The sequence below is a fragment of the Tachypleus tridentatus genome, chromosome 4, assembly GCF_004210375.1.
Source record: "Tachypleus tridentatus isolate NWPU-2018 chromosome 4, ASM421037v1, whole genome shotgun sequence".
NCBI lineage: Eukaryota > Metazoa > Arthropoda > Merostomata > Xiphosura > Limulidae > Tachypleus > Tachypleus tridentatus.
In genome coordinates, this window is record NC_134828.1 from 50,261,494 (window position 1) to 50,286,486 (window position 24,993).

Here is a 24,993-nt window from a genome sequence, read left to right on the forward strand (position 1 = left end):
CGGTAACTGAAAATTTCATATCTTCAATTAAAAGATTATAATTTTTTTTTTTAATATCGTGGTATGTTGGTGTTGCATTTATAAGTGCCATACAATTTTCTTATGGTAATGCTTTTGTACAACATACAGACATGAAGGAAGAACTTGGTACACACCTTTTAGAGGCCGAATATGGATTCATGCAGCCAGTAAAGTGCCATCTCATCAGGAGATCACAGAGATACAGCAAACATATAAATTCTTAGAGTGTGGTGAGTTTAAATTATTTGTGATGGTAGAAGTTGAAATTTCAAGATTACAACAGATCAAAGGCCATGCCATAACATTTGCTGACTTGCATTCAAAATTTAATTGAATGACTATTTTATTAATTCATGTCTATAAATTTGGCATCAAATTGGAGATTATAATTCAAATTTTAGTATTATGTATGAGTTAGTTGTGTAAATTAAAAGTAAATAATATAAAAACAACACCTAAACATTAATTTTTATGTGATACATAGTATGTTGAATGCAACCCTAGTTTAAATTAGATGTTTGTGATATCAAAATATAGAATCTATAGATTTATGAGTTAGGAAATCAAATTACCAATACTGAGATGCAAGAATATATAATAATAACCTCCTTTCTTTACTACTTGCTGAGATATCACTTGTACTCAATCAAACACAGTGAAAATGCTCTCTTATATACATTTACTTCTGTATAGTATGTGAATAACCAATTGAAAACTCAAAAGTGTTCCCCTAATGGCTTTCTTAGTAATTCTTAAGTGTCACAACATCATCTGCTTCTTTTGAAACAAGACATCAAGAGTTGAGTCTTTAGTCTGCATGGAAATTAATACCTTTTAAATTCAAATACAGCTTAGTTACTAAGCTTTATAAATTACATTGGAAATATTCAAATTGATATCCCATCAGTGTGGATTCCTGTATGTGGTCAGGGGACCTCCCAAAGAAGGTTCTGTTCCTTCAGTTCACCTCCTCTTGGATCTAAACATCCACCCACATGATCCACAGGATCATCAATGCTCATCTTGTTTGGTTCCTCGAATCAAACAACTTACTCTCGCTCACCCATTGGAGGTTCCGATGACAACGCTTCACATCGGACCCCCTGATTCGACTCGAAACATCAATCAGAGAAGCCTTTCTCAAATGACAACGTCTTGAAACAATATTCTTTGACAATGAGAAGGCTAATGATACAACATGGAGGTATGGCATTTTGCGAGACTTGGATGTATGTGGGTTACATGGACATTTGTCCATTTTTATTAAAATATTTTAATGGACAGGATATTCCAAGTTTTTGTGGGTTCAACACTTTCCCGTTCTTTTCTACAGGAACTTGGAGTCCCTCAGGGCAGTGTTTTGAGTGTCATACTTTTCAGTATAAAGTTTAATGCTATCACTGAACAACTCCCTCTCACTGTTGCAAACAGGGTCTACGTTGATGACTTTCACATCTCATGTCTATCAGGTATATTAAGCAGCAGCTACAGGCTACCATCAATCATTTACTGAAGTGGACTACAGCAAATGGCTTTAACTTCTCTCTCTCTAAAACCGTTTCCTTGCACTTTTGCCACCAATGGGGTATTCACCCTGATCCTGAACTCCATATCAGTGAAGTTGTGCTACCTATTTTCTCTGAGAAAAAGTTCTTGGGGCTTACCTTTGACCATAAGCTGACCTTTATACCACACATCAAGTAGCTTTGAGTCAAGATCACTGATCATCATCTGTGTCCTCCCTTCCACCATTTGGGGAGCATATCAATGCTCTATGCTAAAATACTCTTATTCGACTGAAACTCGACTATGGGTCACTGGACTGTGGCTGTGCCAGGCCATTGGCCTTGAAGGTGCTGGACCCTATTGATCATCAGGAACTTTGTCTCTGCACCTGGGATTTCGTGCACTTCCCCAGTTCATAGCTTGTACATAGAGTCTCATGAACGTTCTTTGCATCTTTGCCATTTGCAACTGTCTTTACTGTGTGCTTTAAAACTTTGTTCCTTACCAAAGCATCCCACCTAGGGTTGTGTTTTCCTTCCTCATTGGGCCATACGTTTTTTAGAACAGATGGTCTGCCATTACTCATTTTGGTCTTCATATACAGGTGCAGTTGGATGAATTGGGCTGTCCTTAGATGACATTGCTGTATCCACTGGTCAGCCCACTCCACCCTGGCTTATTACAGTCCCCAAATGTGACCTATCTTTACGTCATCTGAGAAAAGCAGACACCCCCGATTGGAAATACTGTCTGTTATTTGCTGAACATCTTTCGAGTTATCCTTTTATTCCTATTTATACAGATTGTTCAAAATCAAGTGACTGTGTTGGCTCTACCATGGTATATTGTGGTTCGGTGGTTGCATGCAGAATCTCCTTTACAGCTTCTGTGTTCACTTGTGAACTGTATGCCATTTCTCTTGCCCTGGATCACATAGAAGCTAAGCAGTACTCAAACTGCACTATTTATACTGACTCGCTTAGTTCTTTACTGGCCCTGGAATCGCTTCATGTTAGTTCACACCCTGTTCTCACCGATATTCAAAACCGACTGACCCATTATTCTTTACCATCCAGTTTATCTTTATACCTGGCCACGTTTGTATTCGTGGGAACGAGCTCATCGACACCGTAGCTAAATGTATCTGCACTGCCACTGCTGTGCCTATTCCATACATGAACTATGGTCTTGTATTCAAGGCTCATCTCCTTGCCAGTTGGCAGTCGACTTGGAGTGAGCAGTGTGAAAACGAGCTTTTCCAAATAAAATCCTGTATTGGACTTTGGCTGTCTTAGTTCTGTAACGATTGGAAAGAGGAAGTTGTTCTAACTAGAACTATGCATTGGTCACAGTTTTTTTAACTCATCATTTTCTTTTATCTGGGACTGATGCACCAGTGTGTTGTCTGTGCAACACTGAGGTCACAATAAGCCACATTTTACTTTCTTGCTATCATTATGACTCTCAATGATGGCACCATTTTAAACATATTCTGTCCCAAGGTTTATCTATGATGTTAGATTGTGTTATTGGTGATGGTGACACTGCCCACCTTGGAAATATTTTTCGTTTTTTAAAGGCCATTAATCTTTTTAATGGTATTTAAGTTTTTTAATTTATACATTAGACCTTTTTTAATGTGATTCCCTTTTAAGAATCAAACTCCATCTAGTTTTATTTGACATTAGAAAATGACTGTAACATCAAATAACTTGAAACCAGGACTGGAAAGGCTAACTTCAGGTGACTAACACTGCCGTTTGAACTACCTGTTAGTCATGCTGGCGAGCTATTATTAAAATTTTGCTACAAGTCTTTTAAAACTTTTATTACTTTACTTTTTAAAAATGGCCATAACATCAAATAACTTAGAATCAGGACTGGAAAGGCCAACTTCAGGTGACTGACGGTGGTTTTTAAATTTACCTGTTTGTCTTCCTGGTGAGCTACGATAATTACAATTATGCTACAGAAAGTCCTTTACAACTTGTATTACCATAGTTTTTCTCTTCATGTTGTAGACTAGATGTAGACAATGGTTTTATGCTATTTGTGTTTTTTTTTTTTAATTTTGTTTTGATTTTACCAAATTTCCTTATGTGAATTTTACTAAATTTACCCAATTTTAACTTTTTACTGGATGTTTGGCATAGGTAGCCAAGCTGATTTGTGCCATAAAACACCAAACCAACCAACCAACAAATTGTATTTATTATGATTTTTTTGGTTATTTCATTTCACTTCTTTCACGTGGGAAATTTTAAAAGGCTTAACTACATATGGTAATCTGCAAATGAGTAGAAAAGTCATTGTTACTAGAAGTTAAAATTGTTTGCTGTACTTATTTATTTACTGTTCTGTGTGCTAAGAAAAATAAATTTAAGAAATTATTTGTAAATAGTAATAATGTTTATACATATATTATGTTATAACTTAAAATGTGACTGTATTTTACAAAATACTAGTTAACTAAAACACAGCCAAGACAGGTCACATTGTAAAAGTCAGTTTTATATTCTTGGATATAGTAACATGAATGCACGTGTGCTGCATCATTGTAACTTCTGTTATATTAGCCAGGTTTGGCTGAAAGGTCAATCCAATAAAAATAATAAATATTTATAAATGTATAATATTATTATATCTAAGCAGTTTAGACTAAATGTTTGTGTTTTTTCTAGAATTAAAAAGTCATAATTTATATTTATTTCTTTAGTTTTAATGGTAGTTACGAGATTGGTCACATCTGCCAAATACATACAGAGATTTCGATTCAGTAGTGAAAATAACAGATAAAATATAAAGTTTTTTCTTAAAGAAACAATTGATAATTATCTGGAGATTTTAAAGATTTCGCATGTGAAATTTGAAAATTTTCTAATGCATAAAAATACTTTTAAACTCAATGAAAATTGCTCTGCATGTCAAATGGTCAACATTTTGAAAGAAAACATTTTTTGAGAAAAACTTTAATTAAAAAATTTAAGTACTTAATTCAAAAACTTGATATCCAGTGTTTGAAAGGCTTGTCATTTTTGTAAACATGTGCTTACATTATAAAAACAATAATAGTAATTCATGATACGAGAAACCCACTTGAAATAAAAATGTGTCTCAGAATGGCTGGTATGGGTATTAACACTTTTATTAATAAGGAGCAAACAACATTTCGACCTTCCTGTCATCATCATGTTAAGAAAGAGTTTGAATGTGACCATTGATAAACACATCTTAAGGACGAGAGTATAAAGGGGTATGGGACTGTAGGGGGTGTTGCAGGATGTTAGGTTATTAATTAGTATAGGAATAAATTATGTTCCTTTAGATTGCTTTAATTATGATTTTAGTTGCTATATAAGTTGGGCTTCTTTGATTTTGCATTTGTTTATATTTGTTTACCTACTTAATATTCTGTGTGTTTTTTGTGGTTATGTTGTGTTTATTTGATTTGCATTATACATTTCCTGGGACTCAGCACATGAAACAAAACAAAAACTCAACATATTAAAAAAACAAATAAACACAGCGACAGAACTGTGCTTAGCTGATAAAATTAACAACGAAATCAACAAAATAAAACAACACTTTATCAGCAAATTTTCTGAAAAAAAAACATAGAAAAAATTATTTGCCCACACCTAGTCCAACAACAAACAAACAACAATAAATCCCAGGATATAACAAACTACAAAGCTGTATACTGCTGCATATCATATGTTCCTGACATCAGTGAGAAAATAACCAATATTTGGAAAAAAACTTGTAACAAAACACAGCATTGCAGTAAACACCAAATTTATTCAAAAATCAGGTAAAAAACTGAAGTCCATACCATGTAAAAATTAAAGTGACAAACATAACATGAACATTGTTTATAAAATACAATGCAACAACTGCCACGACTTCTATATTGGAGAAACAAGCAGAAAAATAGAAACTAGCTTTAAAGAACACATAAAAACACCTTCACACATTAAGTAGGGAATCAAATATAAGCAAACACAAAATCAAAGAAGCCCTACTTGTATGGCAGCTAAAACCAAAATTAAACCAGTCTTAAAGGAACACTTTTATACCTATACCAATAAATTAACTAACATCCACCTGCAACACCCCCTACAATCTCATACCCATTTATACTCTCGTTCATAAGACGCGTCTGTCAACTGTCACATTCAAATTCTCTCTTTCTTAACCTGTTGATGACCTAGGAAGGTCAAAACATTGTTCTCTCCTTATCAATAAATGTGTTAATACCCATACTGGTCATTCTGAAATACAAAAAAATGATCGTATAATTGCTCTCATGTTTGCTTTTGTGATTACAAGCTGGATGTATTCCACTTACCCCTTAGTGGAAGGGTTAATAGAATATAGAATCATAATCATAATCTAATCCTTCTTTTTTTAAACTGCAGTTGAAAATTTTAATTGCTACATAAGGCTAATACATATTATGGTGAAGTTAATTTCTAGTGATAGTTGAAGTTTTGATTCATCAGAATAAATAAGCCTATAGTAGATCTACCTCACTTGTGTTTTTAATAAATTTACATATTATATTCTCTGTATCAATGAAGATATTCTGAGAAAGTCAGTGAAGTTTATAAGTAAACCGTGGTATAGTACAGTATCATTCAGCAGCATTACCTATCTAACACGGGATATTCTCCTGACAGTTATTTGCTGGTGTTCTTTAAGTACAAGACTTTGTCACTCTCTGGTTGTCACTGAATGCTATCAGTTTGTCTTTACTGGATGTCGTTTTTTAGTTTTTTTCATTAAATGGTTTTACTTGGCTCTCATTGAATGGTTTCTCTTAGCATTCAGTGAAGGATGTGTTTTGTAGCCATCATTGATAAGTGCCTGCTGGCTATCTTTGAGTGATATCTCCTGGCCTTCTTTGGATAGTTTTAATTGATTATTATTGAGTTGCACCTCCTGGCTGCTAATGAGTGGTGTTTATTGGCATTCATTGAGTGGTGTAACATATCTATCGTGGAGAGACTTCCATGGATTGCAATATTCTGGTTATTATTGAGTAGTGGTTTTATTTGACATTTGTGGAGTAGTGTAGCATGGCTATCAAAGAGTGGTGTCTTTTGAATTCATTAAGGAATGTAATATTTCTGTCATTTAGTGATTTCTATAAGACTGTTATTAATCCTTAAACAGCATGAATGTTGTAGGAAACAACATCAGTTGATGATGGCTGCTGTTTAAGGGTTAAATAGTCACCTAGCTAAATTTGAATAGTATTATGTAGGTTGGGGTCATTTAGCTATCATAATGTGATGTCTCCTAAAATTAGTTGAAAACTTTTTTTACTTATATCCATTGAGTGATGCCTCATTTATTCTTAGCATCTGTGTATCATTTAATAATTTTATTTATTTGTCATTGAGTTGGAGTTACCTGGCTATTCTCTCTTACTGTTATTGCCTTCTAGTCATTGGATAATGTTTCCTGATTCTTAGTCACTGGTGGCATGGCAGTATTTGTTGAGCTTTTTAGGATCATTAAAATATTAGTTATTTGTTACTTTTACAGTGAAGATCTTAAAGTGTATATGTGCTTGTAGATCTCTCATGTAATGTGAAACTTTAGATAAATTAATTGATGTAATTCATTTAAAGTATAGATGTAAGGATTAAAAATAAACTTAAAATGTGGTTGAATGTACATTTTAATTTGTGTGAGAAAGTATCTAAAAATTTCAGCAGTACTTTTCCTTAAACTCCTTCTTTAAATGTATGTATCTTTAATGTTACTATATTAAAGTTTATTGTTTGTAACAAAAATTGCACTGGACTGCAGATTGTTTTTCTCTGTTACTAATTACAGAATCCATGTCATTGGTATGTAAAATAGCATTTGAGATCTATATATTGCGTAATGGGTTTGTCATTTAACACTGTAAGATTAAAGTTTTCCTACAGTATATAAATATAATTTCTGGTAGACTTACAAGTATCATCACATTCCATTTCAAGTAATGATTCCTAATAGAGGATGAAAAAGCCTCCTAGACAATGACTTTTGATAGATCTGGAATGCTATTTTCATGCCACTCTCGTTTTAATTTTCTAATGAATAAGTAATAGCAATTTTGCAAAATACAGCTGCAATGTAGCATGATATTCATCACAACAATTAAGCCTGTATTTCTGCTTTTGTATTTTTTAGATGATTTCATCAAATTTCCTGAGCAGTATCCTACTGGATGTCTACTAGGATGTGTGGACTTGACAGAATGTCTTCCTCAAGAGCAATACAGAGAACAGGTAAAAGTACATTTCTAATATCTTTCATACATATTTATACGTGTGTGTGTATTTTCATCTACTACTAGCTCTTAGCTTTATACTTAAAGTGTTGTGTTGGGTTGGGTTGGTTTTTTAGGTATTGGAAACACATCAGACAATTATTAAGGGTCTTTTAAATAGATCTGTTGATTTTTTTTTTGGTAAGGTTAGGATGAAAACACATCTCATAATGTCTTCTTACTATAGAGATCAGTAATGCAATGTAGTTAGTCTGATTTTTGTTAAAATGAAAATGGATTGATGAAGCTCTTGCTATCCAATGAGAAATTGTTCTTATGAAAGTGAACCTCTATTGTCCCATGTCCTATCTCATATCATATCACATAAGCCTTTTTGGTATTTGGGCTAATTATGTGAATATATGGTCATGCAACTTCATCACAGCTGGTATTTTGAATTAATGTTCTTAGAGCTTTTATAATACAGTTGGTTAGTAGTTTATTCAAACTACTGCAGTTGACTGAAACAGCTAAATACAAACTTACATATGCCTGTTTTATACAAATATTTTTCAAAATTTTTTCTAAAAATAGTTCATTCCATATCACTGCTGGTTCTTATAAAAATATTACATTTCTGGTACAGCTGCTGAACATAAACAAAATGGTATGTTTAAATGTGTGAAACATTTATTTACTCTGAAAATTGAAATCGAGTACATCATGGTATCAGTAAATGAAGCAGAGTGTACTAAATGTGCATTGCTTAGTTACACTCAATAAATTTATTAATATTTTTTTCTTATTCAGATATATTTGGTTGAAATATTATTAATATGAAGCAAATGTTTAAAAATTGAACTTTCCAATTGTTAAATAAGGACTGTTCAAAATAAAAAAGGGGGAAAAATTTGAGAAAGTATTGAAGTATTTGTACAGTATACACCTTTTTAATAAATTTTTTTTACCTGTTATTACTGTAACATTTTCACTTATAAGTCCCAAAAGATAATATCAAATATTAACTGTTTGATTCTACATTTGACAAAAGATTGCATGTTGCAGATGCAGGTAAATTTATCTGACAAACTTACCATGAAGAAATTGCTTCACCAATTTAACAACAATTACATCTATGTGTGCACACACACACACACGCACTAGTGATTTTTTGTATAATAAAATAAAAAAGGTGTAGGTACTCAAGTATGAGAAATTAAGAGATTAAAGCATACTGAAATATCTTTTCATAGAAAATTTCAGATTTTCATCATCATCTCATCTGATGTAATATCCCAACTTTGTTCCTTGCTTTTGGTGTCTACTGTTGAGTGACACCAAAATGTTTAATAAATAAAAGTGCCAAAATAGTTTTTGTCAGTAATGAAGCTCTGGTTGGAGTGACAATTTCTTTTGCTGTAATCCTCATTCACATTCACTGGAAGAAATGGGAAATGTATTCGAGGATGTTTCACATGCTGCAATTTTTCTGGAACCATTTTTTTGGATTAAATATTAAGGAAATCCACAAATCATATCTCTCACATTTAGCTGAAGTCTTATTGATAATTTTAGTATCTCCATTCTGCCAAATGTTTTCATGCCAGTGTTCTTTATCGAGCTTTTGTGCACACTGTGCTATGTTGCCATCTTCACAATCCAAGCAACCTATTTTCTATTGATTTTTTTTCAAGGTTCTGTACAAAATGGCTCCAGATTAATTTGAGGATCTTTTTTGCAATCTTGGTTATCAAGTGAAGCTCCCTGGAAATGAATATTTTTAGCAGCTTTGGCAGCATTTTTATAATATGGGCCTGGAATCACTTGTTTTTCTTCAAAAAACTTGTACAAAATCCACAATGTACTCTTGTTAATTCAAACTCAATCTGGGTATTTTTTAGAGAGTACCACATGTCAATTCCACATCCAACATAAATTATTTTCATTAATTTTTTTGCTGTAACCTCTCATATGCACATTGCTCTTTCATGTCTTTTCTTTAATCATACTTCTTTCTTCAAAATGTTGCACTAACACTTTATATTTTTCCCAAACAGCTGAAATTGATAAGAAACTAGATGTCACCCACTGAGTGCTTAAAATATGGCAAATTTTAAAAGTTGAATCTCCTGAATTTTGTGTACATTTTCAGTTCTCTCCAACTTTTAAGAAATGTGTGATAAAGTTTATCAGTAAATGCTTTAAATCTGTTCATCCTTGAGACTGATTTTACATTGCAATGATCAACAGTTCTAATCTGAGATTAGAACAGTGCCACAAAATTATAGAAGGAAATTTGTCTTTCATCAGTTTCTTAACTCCACTTTTACTCCTCTATATCACATGTCACACAAAGTAAATAACTTTACAGGTAGGCTTTGTTCATTTCTTAAGGCTAAAGACAATCAAGTAAAGAATCAAAATTTTCTTTTGCAGTAATATTTTAAAGTTTGATGAAGTCCAAAAATAAATTTACCAGCATGTTCATTCTGTTATCTGGAATACAGATTCAAATGTATACTATTAAGGTTAATATTTTACTCAAAGAAGTTAAATTGTCAATTATCAATGACATTTTACATTTCAGGTTAATAACTTTATTAATTAGATTTTTTTTTTAATTTCATCACTAATGTGATTCTTAACATAAATACATTAAATCATTGAGTAAAGGATATGGCCCATGTCAGTCTCATTTAGATCTTGTAAATCTATTGAATATACAGAATTATAAATTGATTGGTTTTCTTTTGCTACCTTATATGCTGTGTGAAAAATTCTTATGGTAATCGCTTTTTCCTCAGGTAATGCTTTCAAATACATTTTTAATAGTTTCTTTCTTAGCTTCAGACAACAATTTTCCTGCTGTTTTCTTATTATCAAAAAGTTTTTCTGTGAAAACAAAAGCTGTTACTGTTGACTTTCACTAAAATAAGTTATTTCATTGTTGGCTCATTCTTTAGAAACTTTAATTTCTGCCTTTGTTTGCAATCCAAAAGTTCCAATTTTATGGCAAGGTGTACAGCCAACGTTTTTATTTCTAATAGTCAGCCAAATATACTTTCTGCAAAAATCTATTTTTTCTTCTTTTCTTTTTTCTTTTTTGATTGGCAGTCCAGCAGCTAGGCTAGTTGTTGTCAGATAGCTTGTGGACACCAGATGGATCAGAAACAACCTGTTGGTGACATCATAATACCTATTCTTTGGTCACTTCCTCACTTATTATAGCTTTCTTATTCACAGAAGGTATAAATAAATTTTGATTTGTTTCACTTTTACATTGGAGCACATTTTCGAGATGAAATAAAAACAGTATACATTCTTGGTTATAGTGAAGTCAAAGCATTGTAGAAGAGAAATGCACACCTGCTTAATTTAGCTTTACAACCGTGACAAAGTGTGTCAGACAGTAACGACTTATACCCAAGACTTGCACACATATGCATATTTTTATCTTGGTTGAGAAGATGCTGTATGATTAATGATGTAAGTCCTCTTTGTCTGCTTTGTGACTCATTTGAATGAATATACAGTCCAAATCCACATACAGGTCAATTGTGCTTGTGGTCACCTATTTCCCAGTTCTAAACACTCTCTTTGAACTCAGTACTGCATTTATCCAGGCCGACTCTCACCTGCTACTGCCCAATTGAAAGCTATCAATGAAAGTGAGGCTACTACCATACATGATAATGGCCACGTCTTGTAGATGTTAAGCCCAACTGTTCCCTGTTAATGGTACATTAATCCTACCTAATGCTTCATACTTCATGTTGCACAATCACACATACGCAATCAAACAAGCAGGATATTTTCACACTCCTTTAAACTTTGCAGTCATAACACTTTTAGTTCAGTATCTCTTTAGTCTTCTTGTTACCTTTCCTTCCCTTTTGTAAACATATCAATTCTCTCACCATAAGTTTTTATTTGCCCAAAGAAGCAGTCTAACAAACTATATAAATCAGGTTTGAGCTTCATTTACATTACTCTTTCGAGTTTTATTACCTTTCTTTTTGCAGTTTGAAAAATAGCACTAGTACACTGTATCAGTGTGTACCATCTCAAAAAAAAACCTGTATACACTAGCAGAGATGCCAATCATTACGATTTGAGCGTAATCATTATGATTTCGGTGTATACGTTACGACTATACGCTCATACAGACAGATATTACAACTTGTTGTAACTCCTAAATTATTATATATTATATAGGTCTATACAATAAAGTGATAAATTGTTGCCCCAGGGCTTGAAAGGGGTGAAAAAAAATTTCTAGTGAGACACAAATAAATTTTGATAATAAATAAAAGACATACTCCGAATGGCTACTTGCGATAATCATGTTTGTGCTTGAAATAATAAAAAATATTTGTATCTCCGATGTCTACCAATAGTTTGAGTGCGGTGCTTCTCCATACTGGGTACGTGGGGGAATCCATAGTTACGTCATTAGTGCTTGTCAGCCAGTCAGCGTTTGCGTAGATGGGTATTTTTCCTTTCCTAAGCAGCATAGAAACACCAGTGCGATTGTTCACAAGATGGAAAAAAAGAGGCCTCATTCACCAGATTGTCTTGTTTTCTGGCAAATCTAAAAGGACTAAAACTGTGAAAGGGCTCTGTCTACAATCATTACGCTCAGTCATTTGAAATAGTTGGCATCTCTGCACTAGTATAACAACCTGTCAAAAATGACAGGAAACGAAAGCCTACCAAATTTAAATCCTCCAGTATGCACTTACAACTTTGATGCCCATTGAACAGACAAAAGAAGTAAATGCCTTCTATCTTTATATTCATTGATCATAGTTATTTTTTAATCACATCAATTGCATTATTATAATACATCTCTTAAATTCATGTTTTTTGTAAATACTTGATCGTCATTAAAACTTCTCTTCATACAAATGGCAACTTAATAATACTTGGTATTAAATAAATTCTTGATATAAAATCCCTCCTTGACAGGATTATAAAGATTATATAACAGAAAAATTACAAAATTTAGGAATTATTTATGTTTATGTTAGTGATTGAATTGAATTCTGACTTTTCAATTGTAATTTGATTCACTTACACTAGCCTCATGTCTCTTCAAACGTAGGAGTAAAATATATATTATTTAGACACGTTACATTTCCTACATGTTATATAAAGGAAAATAACTTTAAGAAATAAAAATGGAAACTTCAGCTTAAAAAACTTGTGTATATGCAAGAATATTTCACTCAATTGTTGTTGCATGCATAAGCTCTAATAAGTTTATGAAACATTACAGTTAATCCACACATTTACTCATTTATACTTTACATGTATATCATTTGATTTGTCACACTCATGTAGCACTCTTTTACACAACTACAGTTTTCTTTAAAAAACTTTGCAGTTACATACAGTGATTATAAGAACTTGTAAATAAAAGTAAAGAATGATACATAACAGTATGTCGGACACATTTTATTATATCTAGTGCCAATGAGGCCATTCACCCAGTAGCAGGAGTCTTCAAACTGACTGGAACACTCAGAAGATTTGTTTTCACATAAAGAGTATGTTCACATTGAATGCTTTCCACAAACATTGCACAATATCATTTTAAATTAATGTCATTAGTGTGATAAAATTTTGTGAAAGTATTATGTCTTGTAGTACTTATAATAGACCTACTTCATAAGAAGAGTCCAGAATGTCAATTTTTGTCTAGTTATAAAATGTCTTACAAATATCTGATGTAAATATATGTAAATGCTATACTATCTCCATTTCAAGTACGTTTAATTACTGTTAGCATAAATTATACTTATCGTTCAATATTTATACTGTAACTGAAATAAGTTTTGTTTCTTGTGAGTTAATGCTACACCATTCAACATTTATGTTGTACCTGGAATGAGTTGTTTCTCTTTTTGTGAGTTAATGCTATACCATTCAACATTTATACTGTTCCTAGAATGAGTTGTTTCTCTTTTCGTGAGTTAATGCTATACCATTCAACATTTATACTGTTCCTAGAATGAGTTGTTTTCTCATAAGTTAATGCTATACCATTCAACATTTACACTGTACATAGAATGAGTTGTTTCTTTTCTCATAAGTTAATGCCATACGATTCAATATTTATATTGTACATAGAATGTTTCTTTTCTCATGGATTAATGCTATACCATTCAACATTTATACTGTACTTAGAATTAAGTTTTGTGTGTTATCTATTAGTAGGCTAGTGAACAGACCAAGCCATGTAAAATGTAAGTTTTTTTGTTGTTTTTTTTAAACCTTTACTATTTACCATTCCGTAACCATATTAAGTTATTATTTGCCCAAAGAAGCAGTCTAACAAACTATATAACACAAAAGCACATGGAATTTTTTTTTTTTTTGTAGCATTAAGAATCAAATTTTAATATCTGTGATGGTTACAGCACAGATTGCCTACTGTGTATTTTTTTTGCTTAATTACAAACAAAAATTCTTTAGAATAGAGCTAAAACATGAAATAAAAGTCAGGTTTGAACTTTATCATAACCTCAGCACTTCTGTGCTCTGTATGGAGATTTCAAGTGGAGATTCATTCATTCTCCATCCAGACCTGTGTATAGTGGTGTCATGCATCTTTGAATTATTAAACTTTTAACTCCCTATCTATTTTTATATGCTTTAACAACATGCTTTTAGACTGAACTTTAAACTTCCTACCACGACCTCTAAAGGAGATGCCATTCTTTGGATGTAATGGAACTTTTGACTTCTCATCAATGTCTGTACATTGTGGTAACTATACTTTATTTAGTCTTGTACATTTTACATGTGAATGAGTTGCTAGTTCTCCATCTGTACTTATACAATTTGATACCATATGACTAAGTGTAACTAGACTCTTGCATTCCAGTCAAGACCTTTAAACTGTGGTATCATGTTTTTGAACTTAATTATTTTCTTATGATCTTGTCAAAACATGCATATCATGACCTTTTACAGTTTTACATTCAAAATTAACAGCTGTATTGTCAATGTATTTCAGTAAACTTGCTTTGAAACCCTAGTTTATAATTCAACTTTTTATTTATCTGTGTTTAACTACTTAATTTCAAAAAGGAGTATTTAAAAACCTGGCAGTCTTCATTTTTTGATGACACATGACATACCTGAGCTCAAATTTTTTTCACTTTGAAATTTTCTAAGTTCTAAAATAATTACAAGTAAGAATAAAAAGTGTTAACCTCCTTTCATCTTGATTTGCAAACATATCAGTAAATTTCTCATACCCACCAGAAAATCTTTCCCTCTTTCTCTCTTTTTTGATTTTGAAATTGTTTATTAATCAACTTTACTTTGCTGATGGACAGATTTATAACTAATGATGTTCTATGTAAATTTTACAGTTTTACATTAAATTTTCTCACCATTATTTGACAAGAATTTCTTGTTTGTATTGATATGTTTTGATGCTCTGAATAGTAACAGAATTTTTTAAACCTATTAAAAGCTTATGATAACTGGATAAGTTATATTAGTTTTTGAACAGTCTGTTCTAGTGACTGATATATTTTTGTGTTATAAAATACATGTCTGAATGTTACTTGAATTTGTTTTGAGGGACATCTGTATTTGTAAGACTCAGTGAAGCATAGAAAGAACATCAGATATCTCTTACTTGATTTCATATGGCTCGGGTATATAATGAGTAATTCTAAGTATGAGTTAGCTGTTTATTTTTATCTATACATGTTTCATCTAATCCTGCCCATCTGGATGTAATTAAACTGCTGACTTCCATTTCAAACATGCTCATTGTAGGTCTTTGAGATTTGGATGCTGTAGTATTTGCTTCTTTGGTGTTGATTAGTTTATTTTGCATTGCCCAAAATTGCAGTTGGTGCCTTTAAAGCCAGAATAAATAATGATCAATATCATAATAAAATGCAAAATATACTTACACCAATGGGCCCAAGCTCCAAATTTTTAAGTACCTAGTGATGCCTCTACTTCCAGTTGTTACTGGTTTTTACATGGATCTTTATGTTGTAATTTTGTTCAGAAAGTTGAATAAATATTTATTAAATGTACGTCTGTTGTTTGTCCTCATTTATATTTAAAACTATTTTCTGACTTGAACAGTTTTATTATAATTCTAGCTGTCATTGTTTAGTGTTTAGTTTTTAAACAGAAAGGATAAAAATTTCACTTTTCATGTAACAATACATGTCTAAAGAATAAAGATACTGATACTGAAAAGAAAGACATTGTTTTCAAGCATTCTGTGAATATGAAATTAGAATGAACAAATATTTAAATATAATTATTTCAGTCAATAATGAGAAGCATAACACTTTATGTATGTTTTAAAGAAAACACTTTTGTACATGATTTCTTTTAAAAAATATGAAAAAATAATAATTTTGTAACAACAGGTTTTTTTAAAAAACTTTGTACAAAATAAAACCTAAACTCTTGTTTAGCTCCCTGTTTAACTGGTATAATGGCAGTCATTCTTTCAGCTAGCAAAACTACTCGACTTATTTTGTAATTTAAAATCAATAACAGTGTTTAGACATATATACAAATATAAAATCTATATCTGTAATACAAGATATTATGTGGAGTATGAAAAATTCCTTTATTTTTCTTTACATAATACTTGTAATTGATTTTTCCTTATATTCTATATTCATCATAATTCTATACACTTAACAACTTTAATATCAGATGTCAGTTATTATTATAACTGTTGCCTAGATACCTATTTTATAACTGAGTTTACAGTTGACAAAGTTTTTAACATTCAGTACATTTTTGCTTGATGAAGGCTTCAGTAAGAGAGCCAAAAACATGCAGATAAAAGTATTATAACATAAATAAAAGTCTGTGTTTACATATTGTTGTTATTAAATGCTTATTCCCTAATAATTTGTTGTACCAAGCAACAGATGGCAGCATTTACTCTTTTTTTTTTTTTTTATGACTTAAGGACTGTAGAGTAAAATTACGAGCCAAAATAAATTGACCAAATTTTTTGAGAAAATAATACCCAGATACATACCCTCAGGATTGTCTTGGAATGCATGCAAAGTTTCAGGTCTCTGGGTTCTTTCCCCTTGAAGCTGTGGTGCTGACAGACTGACGTACAAACATCCAGTCTGCTTTATTAGTATAGATTATATTTTGAAAGATGCAAAAGTATATTTTATTGTATAGATATAAAGTAAGGAAATTTTAGAAAATTTGAAAAGGTTAAACAGTTGAAAGTCAAGTATTTTTTAAGAATATACAGATAACAGTTTGTCTAAAAGAACACATATTTAACATTGTATAATATCTGCAGTTATCAATAAAATTGTTTCTAACTGAGAGAAGAAGATCCAAGTTTTTGTGTTTGTATTATAGTGAATAAAGTTGAATATACTGGGATGGTTGTATTACTCCATGTCACCTAGTTTGTTTGATCTAACATGTTTTATGAATGTTAACTAAAATACCTCTAATAATGTTTCTGGAAAACCTTGCTAATAAAAAATCCTGTGAGAATGTATTGTATTGTATAACTATACTAACAGAACCTAAAAAATACAGGTTAGGTACTAATACTGTATAATTGAATGTAATTTCAGTATCCTGATGGGGAGTCTGGATCACCATATGTGTTTATCTGTGAAAACCCTCAAGAACTATTGGTGAAGTTTCCAATGAAGGGAAAACATAAGATATGTAAGAACAAAAGTCATTTGTTTTGTAGGTAGAATGTACTGTCCAACTATCATGCATTATTAAAACTAGACTGCTTTGAAATAATAGAGTTGAAAATTACAAAGGATGGTAATCGATATTCTTGAAAATTTTGAAATGCTTTACTGCTTTCTGAGTATTTATTAATTTTGATATGTTATTCATAATGCAGCCTTAATCACAAACTAATTGCTTATTTCTGCTTTTATAGTTTACCATTTGTACATTGTGGGCATTAAGTAAGATGGAGTTACCTGAGTAACTAAGAATATTAATTGGTAATAATAGCATTCCTACAAGCTGCCTTCACTTGTACACTTGTAGGATTAAGCTTACAAATTACTTTCAAACATAAACACCATGCTAACTGTACTATGACTGACATAAAATCTAACTTATACAATTTATTACTAATTGATCAAGTAACAGAATATACACAATAATTAACACTGATCCAACTACTTAATAAAATTAAATATTTTACTAATAAAACAATGCTTGATATTTCACTTAAGTTGAACTTGATTGTTATTCTTCTTGTTGGCTTTATGATTGTTACTAGCAAAAATGTTTATTCTGGCTGTCATTTTTTTGCATACAGTTGTATATAGAAAATAGGGATTAATACTAAATATTAAGGTTTATAAGTTTGGACTTTTGTATCCTCAACCAATCTCATCAAAAGTAAATTTTAGTATTTTTGTTATGCAAAAGGTTGGTTACAGACTATAATGTTTTTAAACATTCTTTAAAGTTATTTCAACATTATGGTCCATATTATTGTTTTATTTCTCCTCTTAGTTCAGTTGGACCCCCATATTCATGAAGCTGCTAAGAAGACTCTTCAAAAGCCAACCAGTCATAAAGGATGACAGTATTATGAAAAAAAAAAAACATATATACATGCGCACACATATACGTGTCTGTCTGTGTTTGCATATTTCTAATTTGACACCAGAGAATTGCTTCAGGTTTGGTTGTTTCATTTTACTAAATTATGGTAAAATATTTGTTTTATGCCTTTATATTTCCAAAATAACACCAGCTATTGTAAAGCTAATTATTCTAAAGTATGGAATGTCAAGTTAAAAAAATAATAGATTATTGTAAACTTTATTTTAAAAAATAAACAAATAAACATGTCTTTCTCTGCTATTTGTTCTCTACAAGATGAAACTCTTATCAAGGTTTATATTTCTTTGATTTCACAGTTTGGTGTTTGTGGTCATCAGCTTTACCTCAGAACTCAGTATTTTTTCCATTCCTTGGTTTCAAGTAATAAAATATTTTTTTTATGTTTAAACAAGAACAGATAATGAGTTTTTTGTTTTTCCTTTAAACATGATGTGTAACATGTAAGAATTAAGTGTGAATGTTATAAGTTTTTCTGAGTATAATAAATTTTATACTCAGAACAAAAGAGTAAAGAAATATGTTGAGTTCCAGAACTTCAACAAGTGTGCTTTAAGGATGGAAAAAAAATCTGCTTCTCTGAGTAGAAGACAAATCTGACATCTGGGTTAAACCTTCAAGTGTATGTGTTTCGTAATTATGTGTTATATCATTTGGTCTTATAAAATAATTTTATTACGTTTCATATTAGCCATATGTATTTTATGTGTATGTTAGAATTTCATGGAAGTTCTAATCACACTGAAATTATCAAATAATAAAAACACTGAAATAATAAATGTTGTATATGCTTAAATGTTGCAGTCATTAATTGCATCAGAACCTGCAATATTTGTTTTGTTTGACTCACCGAGAGAATCTTGTATGTGTGGTTTACGATAATGTTTCTAAACATACATACAGCTGTGTTGATTAGAACTGTTTGTCATCCATATCTGTATTTACCTTCATCTGTAGGACACTACTGGGGATATATGTGTGTACAGATGCATAATTATACTTGTAGGGACCATCTTGATACCATATCAGCTATTGCTAAAAGATGGTGTAACTACAGCCTTTATTTGACAATGATAAAAAGTATTTGAAGAAATGTAATTCTGCCAAGTTAGGTGTGTATCGTAATTTATCGATATCTAAGGTTTGTCTACATTTTTTATCACTGGTACTTAGTGCAGATAACGTAAAATTCTCTGTACAAGTTTCAGTTAAATTTGGTGTAATTCGTAATAACACTTTTGTCAGAAATGTTTGTATTTATGATGTTCTGCACAGTCATGAAGTTGAACAAAGCCTGTGTGATGAGTAAGTTGTAAATAAAGAATTCTTATAACTGAGTGGTAAAACCTTGCCAGCAGTTTGACAGTAATATCCAAAAATAAGATAGTTGGTTAAGCCTTTAGGTGACGGGATTTTTAAAAATATAATCATATAGAGGTATATATACGCTTTATTTTATTTCTAATTAGATTCCTTACTAGTGAATGGTCGTAGTTTTAAAACATACTCTTATCTTCCAAAAGAATCAGGTTGAAAAAGGAGTAGTACACTTTCTGCAAAGCCACGAAAGCATGCCATATAAGGAAAGAAACCTAGGTCTGTCCCGTGATAAACCAAAGAAACCTTACAGTGTACATCACACCATAGACATAGGATCATACTTTAATTACATAAAGGTTTGCCTTGGTAGGACTTTCTAATACAACATGACAATATTTGTAAGCTTCCAAGACTTACAACTATTCAACAACTAAAACAAATTTTTACTTTGTCTACCTCGAAAACAAGATTAAACGTCTGGAATTGTGTAATCTTATTTAACTTCCGATTTCAGAATTACTGCCCCTTCGCTTGGGTAAAATTTTGTTACACTTGATAAAGTATTTGTAGTAAGCATAAATTAACAGTTTATAATAAACGATTCTGTATGTAATCATGTGTGATTACTATAATGATGATGAAGCAGTACCATATATTTATACCATTATGAATCTATGACTAATTTACTGTAATGCATTGTTTTGCTTTATCGTTACGAAACATTCGCTTTTAATTTAAAAATCACCACAATTAAAAAGTGCAATGAAAATATCTCAAAGTGAGTATAAATCTGTGCAATGAAAATATCTCAAAGTGAGTATAAATCTGTGCAATGAAAATATCTCAGTGAGTATAAATCTGTGCAATGAAAATATCTCAAAGTGAGTATAAATCTGTGATATTTTTAAAAGTTAAAAGTATGTAATAATAGAAAATTAAACCAAAACTGCTTTGATTAATGACTATAGAAGCATATGGGTAACTTTAACATCTAAACGTGTTTAAGATTTATAAACTGTTACAATTAGCTTCAGTGGAAAGGACAATTTAATACAATTCGTTTTAAATTTACTAGTGTCACGTATCTATTTAGTGTTTTAAACTACTAATAAAAACCAAAATAAACGCCTCTTGCTAGCTCTCATGTTTTGTATTTGCAATATTTGGATGAAATAACCTTAACTCTTTTGGGACTTGCTGCTAAAGATATTTTCCTGTTAAAATTATTCACTTAGCATTGACCTAATAAGTGATACAAGTATTTCTTTTTTTGTTGGCATAATTATCTTTCCGTGTAAGTTTGGTTTTATTTAAGAACGTGTGTCTATATATTAGGTTGAGGAATAATTCGTGAGCATTTTTAAATAATTTCATTCAAGCATTACATGCAAGACTATACAATACTTCAGTGCATGAACACATGACACCCAAAACATTTATTATGATACTTTATTTCATGTAATACCTAGGTATATAGTATGCATTGTTTTAAACGAAATTGCAAGAAATTAAATGCGAAAAGCAGATGGTGTCGAAAATGCTCGATTTTGTCCACTTGACAGTCCATTTAATGAGCTGAAAATGAAAGCAAAAATTGAAGACATATGAAAATCAAACACACCATCAATTAGAGCAAAAAATTATCTACCAAATGACATGAAATATTTTGCGAAAGCGTTTCATTTATGAATATATTTGTTTAACTTGAAAAAATGCTCACGAATTATTCCTCAACCCAATATATATATACGTGTGTGTGTGTATACGTAATCGTAAAATTTGATGTGCGAGTCATTAATATTACATAAAAATAATCCAGTGTCTTATAAACTAACATCATTATGCCAAACAAAATAAATTTGGTGCAATACAACAATAGCTGAAGCTTTTTGCTTTTGCCAGAAGTACCAAACATACTTGCATGTTTCACAGATAGACCATTTCTCTTGATCACGATCAAACTAATCTATTTAGTTAATAATTATCACACCTTTAATAATATTCTTCTTATTGTTGGATATATATGTATCCGTCCACAAGAATATTATATACTGTAATACCCAAATGTTAATGAGGTACAAAATACATAAGCATAAAATGTTGTTATATGACAAGGCTATGAAGATACATTGAATTGCAAATAATGTAAAAAAAAAAAAAAAGAAAGAAAGAAAAAAGTTTATTTGATACAGTTTCTCATGGGAAAGATCTTTTCTCAGGTTTAAGTTTTCCACATCTCTGAATGTTTTGTCTTCACTCAAATCTGGAACCTTAGAAGATTTGTCTTACCTCATTAGAACAAGTTTAGACAGTTTCAGTCATATTCTGAACTATTTCAGAAACAAGCTCCATTGTTTCGAATTGGGGGCTAGTATGGTCTGGTGATTAGGTGACGCTTGAATCGCAGTCTGAAGGTCACGAGTTCGAATTTCCATCCCGCCAAACATGCTTGTCTTTAAGCCATGGGTGCGTTATAACGTGACGGTCAGCCCCATTATTCGTTTGTAAAAGAGTAGCCCAAGAGTTGGCAATGGATGTGATGACTAACTGTCTTCCATCTAGTCTTACACTACTAAATTACGGGTGGCTAGCCCTTGCGTAGCTTTGCACGAAATTCAAAACAAACCACACTTGAGTTTGGTAAATTTACCAAAATATAATCGTGCGTAAAGTTCCTAAACTATTTTTAAAGTGTAATATATCTAATGCTTACAAATATACTTAATTTGAATATTATTTCCAGTGTGTATCAAATTTTGTTTATTTGTTTATAGTTAAGCATAAAGGAACACAATGGGATTTCTGTACTGTGCCTGCCACAGGTATCGATATCCAATTTTTAGTGTTATAAGTGTTATAACGGTATGTTAAGCTACTGAGGGATGTCTACTATATTAACTGCTTTTTTATAACTGAGGGTGAATATGATTCATCCTGTATTGTGTCGGTGTTGTTAGTTACTGTTGAAACTAATTACTCATTTTTCAGCTTCCATATTTTCTATCGAAAATTTTATTTAGATAAAAATTAATCTCTCAATTTAAGACCTTCACTTTAAGGAGACATTGTAAGTTTTGATTTTTGTTTTAACGCAAAGTTACAAAATGGTTTCTTTCCACCACGCGGAATAAAATTTTAGATTTTAACGTTGCGAGTATATAAGCTTATCGCTAATCCATCAAGGAACTGATTTATATATATTAACGTGTACGTTATAAATGAGAAACTAATAGAATTCCTTTGTGAACATCAATTTCGTAATAACTATCTTTCGTCTCTTATTTAGAACAACTTGAATTTATCAATTCTACGAGTGTTTTAATTGATACAATTCACTTTGATTTATCTATTAATAAAATAATTTTTGTGTATTTATAATTGAAGTTCATGTAGTTTTGCACTTAAGAACAACCAAGCCGATCTAGTGGAGTAAAATGATCAAAGTGATTTTAGAAGGGTTTGTTGTTTGGAACGTTTTAACTTTACAAATTACTGGTGTTTTCTGTCCTTCACCTCTATAAAGCTTCAAAGAGAAGATGCCGATAAGAGCCAATTATGTATTTAAATCTAAACTAAATTCAATCTGGAAGTCAGTCCATCTGATTAAATATACTTTCTGTTACGTTCCGACTTACCAAGATGAGATGTATTGTTTCGTAAGTTAGGTAATCGTCGCCGTTAACGATATTTTCGACCGTAAGTTCCAATAACATCTTACTAGGTTTAAGCAGCTTAGGGGGGTGAGGCTAGTCCTAAATCTGTAGTTCCCCGCTGGTACAGCAGTAAGTCTACGGATTTACAACTCTAAAATCAGTCGTTCGATTCCCCTCGGTCGACATAGCAGAAAGCCCGATGAGGCTTTGCTATAAGAAAACACACCATATATCTATACGAGTAAAGCGTAACGTGATTGCTGGTGTGGGAAGCTTTCGAAACATCATTGAACTATGAAAAAATAAAATTAGGAGTTGGGAAGTATAGACGATGCCACCACATGCATTGGAAAGGAGCGGACGTCTATATGCATTTCAAAAGAAAGAAGTATTTGGGAAATGGATCTGTTATTCTTTAGAGCCCTATCTCTTGTGGATATCACAAGTTATGAAATTTGCTTAACCTCGGAGTTACTGACACGACCTGGATGGGTATTCGATTCGTTTAGAACTCGTATCCAATGTATTACGTGAGTAGTCTAGGCGGGTCTTTTAGCTGTTTTAATTACTTTAATTATACAGTAGTGCGTCTATATTTTGTAAACTTCGTACGTTCAAATACAAAATAACACAATTAAAAAAAAGGTTCGTATATGAAACACGAATTCTTCCTGGTACATATATTAAACTAACAGTGCAAATCACTATCTCTCATAAAAGTTTAAAAATTAAATTTACCAAGTAATAATATTCGTATTTTAAACAGTCTAATCAATACTGTTTATGAATGTAAAAAATAAATAAACGTAATACTTAGGTAATAAAGAATACTATCTTTGGGCTTGAACTAAAAATTGCAGTTTTGTAAGTAGTTATGCCATCAGCATAACATACCTGAATGTTCTCAAATTCTTTCTAACATCCTTCCTTCGACGTAGCTGCCTTCCCTCTAGCCGTACTGCTAAATTAGGGACGGCTAGCACAGATAGCTCTCTTGTACCTTTGCTCGAAATTCAAAACAAACCTTCTTTTGACAAATGGTAGCCACTTCATTTTGCAATGTAAGATTAGAAGAAAGTTGCATTTGTGTAGAATTTATTATGATAAATCTCTGTAACGACCTTAATTTCTACTCGAGTCTTCCGGTAAGATTTTAGTTACTCAGTATTCTATTATTATTATATCCGAGTAGCCGAACTCACGATCCTCAGTTTGCAAATCGAACACCCTAACCACGAAGCTTTGCCAGGTCTGACTTTATTATGACTCGTATTATTATTTAAACTTTGTCGAGTTAGTAGTGGGAATTTATCTTCAGAAAAACTAAAACTAATATCTATGAAGGTACAAAACTGAAAGTTGACCTGAGTCGACCATGGAAATACTATACTAACATAATACAAGTATCTTTCTCGCAAAAGAAGTGTACATTTTTATAGTGATTTTATACAAGTTGTGCTTTGTTTCTTTTATTATTGTTTTTAACAGTTGCATGTCTCTTAAATGAATATAAATTAATAACTGCAAAAACTTATTTTCGTTAATTTAATATTGTCAAAAACGTTGCATGCGTATTTAATAAATAGAACGTAA

The 24,993-nt window shown here is 31.4% G+C and overlaps 1 protein-coding gene across 3 annotated transcripts in view; it reads left to right on the top strand.

Moving 5' to 3' along the window:
* LOC143249105 (activating signal cointegrator 1) overlaps positions 1 to 19,223 on the top strand; it is a 50,711-nt gene extending 31,488 nt beyond the window's left edge. The window contains exons 8-12 of one of the 3 annotated variants that reach the window (XR_013027551.1): positions 130 to 251; positions 7,714 to 7,811; positions 13,263 to 13,341; positions 17,401 to 17,497; positions 18,317 to 19,223. Coding sequence is in view for 1 of the 3 variants with exons in the window: in XM_076498428.1 (XP_076354543.1) it covers positions 130 to 251; positions 7,714 to 7,811; positions 17,401 to 17,497; positions 18,317 to 18,387 (388 nt within the window). In the remaining 2 variants the exon portion in view is untranslated. The remainder of the gene's footprint in view (positions 1 to 129; positions 252 to 7,713; positions 7,812 to 13,262; positions 13,342 to 17,400; positions 17,498 to 18,316) is intronic. The other 2 variants (XR_013027550.1, XM_076498428.1) reach the window with 2 other exon arrangements.
* Positions 19,224 to 24,993: the final 5,770 nt, after the last annotated feature.